This window comes from Cajanus cajan, chromosome 4 (genome assembly GCF_000230855.2).
Source record: "Cajanus cajan strain Asha chromosome 4, NIPB_CcT2T_4, whole genome shotgun sequence".
Lineage (NCBI taxonomy): Eukaryota > Viridiplantae > Streptophyta > Magnoliopsida > Fabales > Fabaceae > Cajanus > Cajanus cajan.
Genome location: NC_138520.1, coordinates 6,642,897 through 6,652,741, shown reverse-complemented (window position 1 = coordinate 6,652,741; position 9,845 = coordinate 6,642,897). Strand labels below are relative to the sequence as shown.

Below are 9,845 nucleotides of genomic sequence, written 5' to 3'. Positions count from 1 at the left end.
GTTTATAAAAAAAATCGCCAGAATAATTACGAGATTTGTAAATTTTTATTTTTATCAAAACATAATTATAATATAAAATCTCTTTTAAATTTATCAAATCTTCTAAAAATTTAAAATATTTAAGTTACAAAAAAGTCATCACAATAATTATGAGATTTTTAATCATATATATATTGTAACGACCCGACTAGTCACTACACACAGCACGGCACACTAGAAACACCACACAGAAAGGAACAAGTGTATACATATAGGATCTAGAATATATACATATACATGATCCAAGTCTGGATAGAGTTAAAATGTAAAAATACATCAAAGGCTACACTACTGGGTAGCTAAACAACAAAAGATCTAAAGGATCGACTCCGCCTGCCCGCCTACAGACTCACCATCAGCCACCAACCTATCCCTGATCTACTCCCATACATAGTATGATCATCACAGTCCAAACATCATGGAAACAACAAAGGGTAAGCTAGTGTAAAGAAATCAACATACATATACAGCAATATGATAGAAAACAGCTACAGCTATCAGTACATCCGCACATCTTATACTACACCACAGCAATTCAGCAATATCAGCATTGCTTAGCGGCAATATCAGCACCGACTTAGCAACTATAACAGCACCACTTAAGTGGCTATAACAGCACCGCTTAGCGGCAATAATAGCACCGACTTAGCGGCTATAACAGCACCACGATAGTGGCTAATAACAACACCGATATAACGGCTAGAACAGCACCACCATAGTGGCCAAACACAACATACAACTCAGCATTTCATGGCACAGCACAGCAAATCAGCATACAGCACGGCTAGTAGTATTCAACACAGCCTACTACTCACAACTCAGCTCATCATTCTAGAGCACAGCAATATTCATCAATTATAATACAACATTTAAAATCATCAATAACAGCCCAGCTCAGCACAGCATTATACATCTATCACAGCTTCACATCATATTTTTCAGCAATAACAACTAGTCAGCACAGCATAAACATCCATTACAGCTTAGTTCAGCATAAAACAACCTCTCTCAGCAATTTCAGCAAAGTTTAACAGCTAATAGCACATCAATTTAACATCCTCATGCGTGCCCAGCGCACCCATGGTTCCGCCCGGCGCGGCACATCCAGAGGGCACCAGGGGCCAGCGCGCCCAGCGCAAGACTTCTCGCGCCCGGCGTGACCCCCTCACGCCAGCGCTTGCCAGGCAGAGACTCCATGGAGTCTCACGCACTCAGCGTGCCTAGGCCCGCGCTCAATGCGGGGAAGGCAGAGACCTTCCCTTGATCTCGCGCCCAGCGCAATTTGAATTGCGCCCAGCGCCCTCTTGGTAGAGACTCCCAAGGAGTCTCGCGCCCAACCACCCACCACCCAAAAACAAGTAACATACTACCTGCGCGCTCGGTGCGATCCCTAACCCGCCCGGTGTGGGCCAACCAGATGCTCACCTTCTCAAGCTTGCCCGGTGCACACATCTTTGCGCTCGACGGGCTTGTCAAAAAGGAGCCCCCAGGTGGTCACGCGCCCGGCGCGAAGAATCGCGCTCAGCGCGAGGCTTAGCAGCAACCTATCAAGTTTGAAATTTTGCCCCAAAACCTGCCAACACAGCCATCAAACCCACATGCAATCCATCAAAAAGTTCTCATATTCATCAAAGAGTTCAAAAATGTAAGCTTTTTCAACATGCAACCGGAATCAAGGGAAAACCCCAAAATTTCACCCAAAACCGAAAAACCCCAAAAACTCAATTTTCATCCATCTCAGCTCAAATCATCAATCATCAACAATCAAATGAGTCTCTAGACTCATTTTCAGCCAAAATGCAGCAAAAACTAACTTCCCTTACCTCGGTGAAGAATCCGAGCTCCGGGAAGAAGAAAATGGAGGAGAAGGAGAAGAAAAGACTTGAAGAAAATCTCCGCACGGTTCAGCTAGCTTCCAACACTACTACTCAGCACCTCCACCTAATGGTTCCCGACAAGGCCAAAGACAAGGAGAGAATGAGGCAAAATGAAAGTAAAAAGGAGGGAAGAATAGAGTGGACAGCAAAGTGACTGAGAGTGAGTGTAAGAGAGAGGAGAAGAGAGAAACAGAGAAGGGGTCTCACACACACACACACACACACATATATATATATATATATATATATATATATATATATATATATATATATATATATATATATATATATATATATATATATATATATATATAAATCTGGCTAACAAATTTACTTAATTAGACTTTCTTATTTTGCCATGCGTAAAAATTGAGGTTATTAATTAAAGTCTTTTTACCGACACTTTCTCTTTAGCTTATTTAACTTTTTTTAATTTTATCTTAATTGAAATTTTTTATTATCTATTTATTTTTATTTTTAGTTACATTTTCATTATTTATTTATTGACTTCTTTGGAGTTTTGTCTCATGGTTCTTTCAAATCTCATCTTCTAGAGTATCATCGTCTCTCTTGGAAATAATCGAAGGCATAACACCTGGCTCAAAACCACAATATGATTTTTGCACTGTTGTAAATAAATAACCAACATAAAAATAAAAAAAAAAACTCACGTTTTAGGTGATTTTTCTTTAAATGCATATAAATTGTTTTTTAATTTGTGCACTTTATAATTGATATTCTCTGACCAACTTTTCTTGTTTGTTTAGCAGAAAATTACCTTTATTAATTTTTTTTATGCTTGGCAATGAGAGGATTATTATAGTGGTTTCTTGAATTTTGTCATGAGAGTCATGTAGTTCATGATTTAATTGTTGTTATGTATTTTTCTATTTTAAAGTTGTTGTTTTTTATGTCGGATCAACTTGAGTTCGATAAGGAGATTGTTATATAAGAAGTAAAAAAGAGTTATTTAATAAGGATTAATGACGACATTTTGATACTCTTTAAATGATAACTATTATCATTAATCAAAATAACTCTTAATTTTTTAAACCGCTTTAAGTTCTTAGATATATTTAAGATGTATATTTTGAAATATAATTTAGTTGGAATTTTATATTTAGATGTTATTATTTTAATTGTATTAAAAAAATTGTTCATCTTTTATTTTTGTAATGTCTTTCTATTTTATTGAATTATTCATAAATGTTATTTTGATATGGCAGCACTTCCTTTTTGTTACAATGTTAGCTATGTGAGATTCTTGTGATAGTAAAGAATAGAATTATTAACTAAAGTTAGAAAGTACGTTCTAATAAAGATTAATAATGATTTTAAAAAAATACTAAAAATTTATCAAATTTAAAAGATTATGTTTGACTTAAAGTTAAAGTATAAAATATATTTTAAAAAAATGTAATGAAACATGATGGTGACTTTAAACAAAAGATTATTTAAAATAATTTATATGAAAATGCTTAATCGATCTATAATAAGAAAATAAAGTCAAAGTCACTAAAATAATTTTAACAAAGATAATTTTATTACAATAAAACAAAATTTTTGAACTAAACCTTAAATTTTAATTCATAAACTCTAAAATTTTAAATACTAAATATAAAACTTTTATTTTAATTTTCAAATCATCTAAAAATTAAAAATTTCAAAGTTGTCCATTAAAAGAATCATTAGAATAATTATGATATTTATAAACTCTTTTGTTCAAAAGATACTTGTATTATAAAACTTTTTTTTTTTTAATTTATCAAATTATCTATAAAAAATTAAAATTAAGTATTTTAAATATGTCACAGAAAAATTATTTTATTGTGAAAAGAAGTTATTGACGTTTCCAGCCATCTTTTACTTGTCTTGTAAAGATGAGACGCTACAAGCAAACATATTTGACCAAAAAGATATTGAATCAATGAATTTTGTTGTCTTTCTTTATACGACCATGACTCATGACCAAAAAAATATTAATATTCAAACACGTTTGTCAATGATATAAATAAATTATGCAACTTGTCAAAGGACGACGTAACCTAATTCACGTTAAATATTTGTTTTAAAAAATTTATTTATTGAATAAATTAGTTTTTTTTATAATCTATTTAGTTAAAAACGTCAAGTTTTAAACTAAAGAAAAAGTTTTTTTTTTTTTTTTTACTTACCATGTGTATTTATATGAGCAAATAATAAATTAAAATTAACGCGTATAAAAAGTTACTGCTGTTATCTTAATTTTTGTATAACATTTTAAAAATAAAATATTATCAAGAGACATCATGGTACATGTAGGATTTATTCTCAATAATAATATTATCATACATTTAATTTTTTTAAACTATCCCTACTATCTTTCGTATGATAAAAAGGGGAAAAAATCATCTTATTTGTTTTCATGAAAGGCGGGAGTGGCAATTTGAAGATACAAAAAAAAAAAAAAAAAAAAAAAAACTAACGGCATAAATATGTATTAGGATTAAACATCTTTTTATCTAAGTAAATATATAAAAAGTTGATTTTATTTATTTTTATTTTTTTAAACATTTGATTTTGCTCCTCTTAAATATATAAATATTCATTTCAATTTTTTATTTTTTTGAAACGTTTGAATTTTGATTTTTATATATATATATAAATTTGTTAAAACTTATCTCCTCTACTGTTTTACTAATCTATTTTTTTTTTAAATATTATCATACTATTAAATCAACGGAGTTAAAATTTAAAATAAATTTTAACATATTTTAAAAAAAGAGAAGAAAAAGTCGACGAAATAGGAGATTGAAGCGAAGTTTTATATATTTACCACGAAAAGGATGTTTAATGTAACATTGTTAAAAAAAAAAAAAAAAAAAAAAAAAAAAAAAAAAAGAAGAGGCTGATTCAGTAGCCCAGAACGGGCCGTTCCCAAACTGGAACGGGCCGTTCCAAGCTACTGAATTGAACTACATATTGTAGTTGAGAACGGGCCGTTCTGGGAAGGAGAACGGGCCGTTCCGGATGAGTTCCGGAACGGGCCGTTCTGATTTTAGAACCGGCCGTTCTGGGCGTTAATTTTGTGCGTGATTTGGGAGTTCGGAACGGGCCGTTCCGAATTCGGTACGGGCCGTTCTGGGCCAATTCGAAAGTCTATAAATAGGGGATTGGGGGCCTTCAGGAGTTTTGAAGTTTTTAGAGAGAAGTTTTAGAGAGAAGGTCTCTGGGTCAGTGAGCTCCTTTCTCTCCCAAATTTCTCTGTTTGACTCCTTTTCTCCTCTAGATCACTAACTCCTTCTGACTTTTCTTGAAATTCAGATTAGAAAGCTTGTTTTGGGAGGACTGAAGTTCCGAGTTGAGCCTCGAGGGGAAATTATACTTTTGTTCAGTCTTTGGCTATCTGAGCCAATCTTCAGGTAAGGGAAGCTAGAATGTTTGTTATTTAAGTTGCATGTGAGTTTAAAAACTCAATTGATGCATGAAAGTTGAGGATCCATGGCTGGATCGGAGAATTCGCTAATTGTTCAAAGTCTTGGAAAAATGGGGGTTCTGGTGAATTTGATGCATCAGATGGGTGCATGTTGATTCTAGGTTTATTTAAGTTGTATGGAGTCTAAGCATTGTATTTTGTGTTTGCATGTGGCTGGATTTGTTGGTGTGGATGAGAGTTTGTGAACTCTGTTATTGGAATTTAGGTCGGGCGCAGGTTGAATGCGCTAGGCGTGGATGAGTCTTGGGACTCTCAGGCTGGGATTAGGCTGGGCGAGCTCAGGCTACGCCGAGCGTGAATAAGTTTATGAATGAATTGATGCTTATGCATGTTTAAAGTTAAAGTTTTAGATCATGTATGTATGATATATGATGTATGGTGAGGTGTGATTCATATGTATGCTTTGTGATGATACGTATGAATGTTTGAATATGATATGACATGCGTATATGTTCATATGAGTATGATTGTTGATCATAATGGTGGGCAGACCATTATGATGTATGATGCATTATTGCATGTGATGTCTTATGACATGTGTATGATTGTTGATCATGATGGTGGGCAGACCATTATGATGTATGATGCATGATTGCATGTGATGCCTATGGCATGAGTCTAGCCTAGGACTTGAGGAGAGGAAAAATATTTTCGAACTGGAAGAGCTCACATAGAGTCTCTTGAGAGTGGTGCTTGGATAGACCACTGATATATGAGAGTGGTGCTCTGGGAGGCCACTGGATTTGGGAGAGTGGTGCTCAGATAGGCCACTGGGTTGGGTGAGTCTCCTCTAAGTCCTTAGCTAGTGTTGGAGCGGGGTATGAGGTCGAGGGTTATTCCCTTAACCAAGTACTCGGGAAGGTGCGTGGATCCTTGTGGATAGTCGGTGGGCGAACTCCACAATTGACTTGGTTAATGCATGCCAAGGTCGTGGTAAGCCCGTACCCAGCTGTGCTATACCTGACGGTGGATCTGGACTTCCAATTGTGTAAGTGACATCATCCGAGTAAACCCGAGGGAGGATTATATATCCTGTTTAGCTGTGACCGAGCGGGCGCATTGGGCGTGAAAACGGTTGGGATGGTTTCGGTAGGATGGAATGTCACTTATACAGCTCTATTGTTGTGGAGATCTCCTAGGTGTATGCGTGACGACGCATTAGATGATTGATATGCATTGATATCTGTCATGAGATGCATTTATTGCATGATTATTAATATGATGAAGTGTGGTGTTTGACTTCATGATTGGTGGATTCTATTTTATGCATGAGTAGTATTGGATAGAGTGTATGGTGTGACTCTATGAATACGATTGTGTAGTATAGATTATTATGATTCATTTGTGAATTCTAGCTTACCCTTCTGTTTCCATGTGGTGGAACTGCGATGATCATACTTGGTATGGGAGCAGATCAGGGCTAGCTTGGAGTCGAGGTGACCGCTGCGAGACGGGGAGTTTGATCCTCGTGTTAGGGTTACCATTTTGGGTAACGATTTTTGTCTGTTTGACCGGCACTAGGAAATATTATTTTTGGGATGACTGTACATATATGGCATTTTATTTTGTATTTAAAGAATTTGGTTATTTTTATTCTTATCTATACCTGTATGTATGAGTTATCCAATTTAATATTTTCCTTAGTTCACTAGTAGTAGTGCGATTCCACTAAGTGTAGAGACCATGGCGGGTCGTTACATTTAACCTTATATATTATACGTTCTTTCATTTGTTCCCATTAAAATGAAAAGAAAATAAATTTGTGTATAAACAAAAACGAAATGAGTTTTATAATTTTTGTTTTGATAAATATTTTAAGATTTATGCATATAAAATAATATATTCGGTTTTAATTATTTTATATTTAAATAATACTAGTATTAAATTAAAAACTTCTCGAAAACCTTACATTTCCGATGCAGCGAAGGTTCCTAGCAAATCTGAAAGACGCGTTTGCTTTGTTTCTTTTTCCCTTCGTACGTCCTTCTCTTGTTTCTTCTAACGGCACAAAGTAGAAGAAGAAGCATTATTCTATTCTCTAGATGCCTTTCCCATACTATTCTAAATGGGTAGAAGTTTCGAAGCAAATGTGAAATAGAAAACTTAATGGGAGGGATAATCGGGGAACGGCAATGCCAACCATATTATATATTTATACAAACAGTAACGATGTCATCATTCACACTACATAGAAGAAATTACTGTGAATACTACATTCCTAAGCCATTACTGTATCTGCATGATGAGTACACCATCCGTTCGACGCATTTCAGAATGCTTCGTGAAGCCACATCGTCCAATCCAAGAATCCAATCAAATATGTCAATTAACACCTTGGGATATGATTCTCTTGTCTCATCACTATATCCAGAAGGGTTTACTCTACAAGAAGCCTTCAACACTTGGCGATCAACATGATTTCATAGAGAATCTGCTGAACAAGCTCAAGACCTCTCTCTCACACACTCTCTCTCTTTTCTATCCATTGTCTGGCCGCCTTGTCACCCACAAAACACAAGACCCTCCCTCTTATGCCCTTTTTGTTGATTGCAACAATAGTGATGGAGCAAGATTCATCCATGCAACCCTGGACATGACTGTATCTGATATACTCTCTCCCATTGATGTTCCACCCATTGTTCACTCATTCTTTGATCACCACAAAGCAGTGAACCATGATGGCCACACCATGCCGCTGTTGTCCATCCAAGTCACTGAACTAGTGGATGGTGTTTTCGTAGGTTGTTCCATGAACCACACTGTTGGTGATGGCACTTCTTATTGGAATTTCTTCAGCACATGGTCTCACATCTTTCAAGCTCAATCCCTAGGACATGAACATGATGTTCCCATTTCGCACCCTCCTATACACGACCGTTGGTTTCCAAATGACTGTGGTCGATCAGTCAATCTTCCTTACAAACACCATGACGAGTTTATAAGCAACTTTGAAACACCCTTGGTGAGGGAGAGAATCTTCCACTTTTCAGCAGAGTCTATAGCGAAACTGAAAGCAAAGGCGAACTCAGAGTCGAACAGCACGAAAATCTCTTCATTCCAGTCACTATCAGCACTTGTATGGAGATCCATAACTCGTGCGCGCTCCATGCCGTACGATGGAAGAACAAGTTGCAAGATGGCCATAAACAATCGAGCGAGAATGGAACCGCGTATGGCGGAGGAGTACTTTGGGAACTTAGTTCAAGTAGTGGGCGCAGAAACGACAGCAAGAGAATTGCTTGAGAATGATCTAGGATGGGCAGCGTGGCAGTTACACGTGGCAGTTGCCAACCACAACGAGAAAGTGGTGATGCAATCGCTGAAAGGATGGCTAGAGCGTCCTTTTATACCTCAATTTGGTAAGTTGTACGATCCGTACAGTGTGCTGATGGGTTGCTCGCCGAGGTTCAACATGTATGGGAATGAATTTGGAATGGGTAAAGGAATAGCAGTCAGAAGTGGCTATGCCAATAAATTTGATGGAAAAGTGAGTTCATATCCAGGTCAAGAGGGAGGGGGAAGCATTGATTTGGAACTGTGCCTTCTACCACATGTAATGACTGCTCTCGAATCGGACAAGGACTTTATGACTGCAGTTTCGGTGCCAATAAATTTGATGGAAAAGTGAGTTCATATTAATAAAGTATTAGGTAACATTGCTTTATTTGTATGTTTTGTATCCTGTTGTAAGCTGAATGACTTTGTCACGTGAGCATATTAGTTACGAGTGTGGCTTCCTTTGTAAGCTTTGTTTGTCTATATAATTCACTCTCTGTCATTTTTAGAGAGTGATAGAAAATAATAAAAGAACAGAATTCATTTTACTTTTCTCTCTCTAAAACTTTTACATGGTATCTAGAGCTTCCTGAAGTCTCACATGGCTTTCGACCCAAAACCTAACTCTTCCACATCTCTTTCGTTGCACTTTGCTTCTTTTTCGTTTTCGATTACAGAGAAATTATCAGATGACAATTATCTTGTCTGGCTTCAACAAATTGAACCTGTTCTTCGCGCGCATAGATTGCATAGTTTTTGCGCATCACCAGAAATTCCAAGTCGCTATCTTACTGAATAAGATCGTCTTGCTGATAATGAGAATCCTGCATTCGTAGCCTAGGAGTTGCAAGATCAACTTCTTGCATGGCTTCAATCTTCGCTTTCGTCGTCGATTCTACTGAAAGTTATTGGATGTCGATATTCATGGCAACTTTGGGAGAAAGTTCATCATTATTTTCATTCAAAGACAAAAGCTCAAGCTCGACATTTACGTTCTAAGCTTCGAAACATAAAAAAAAGGTGATCAATTAGCTTCACATGTTCTCACTCGCATCAAATCGATCTCTGATTCTCTTCTTTCAATTGGAGAAACTATTTCACCACAAGAGAAATGTGACACCCTTACTACCCCAATACATATATTGTAATAATGAAAACTTAAAAAATAAAATTTTCAA

The 9,845-nt window shown here is 36.1% G+C and overlaps 1 protein-coding gene across 1 annotated transcript; it reads left to right on the top strand.

Annotated features, from left to right (window-relative positions):
- The first annotated feature begins 7,495 nt into the window (after window positions 1–7,495).
- On the top strand, window positions 7,496–9,215 carry LOC109818523 (putative acetyltransferase At3g50280). The gene has a single exon (XM_020384011.3). It carries the CDS (start codon window positions 7,631–7,633, stop codon window positions 9,017–9,019), a length of 1,389 nt encoding a protein of 462 aa, XP_020239600.1. The 5' UTR covers window positions 7,496–7,630; the 3' UTR covers window positions 9,020–9,215.
- Window positions 9,216–9,845: the final 630 nt, after the last annotated feature.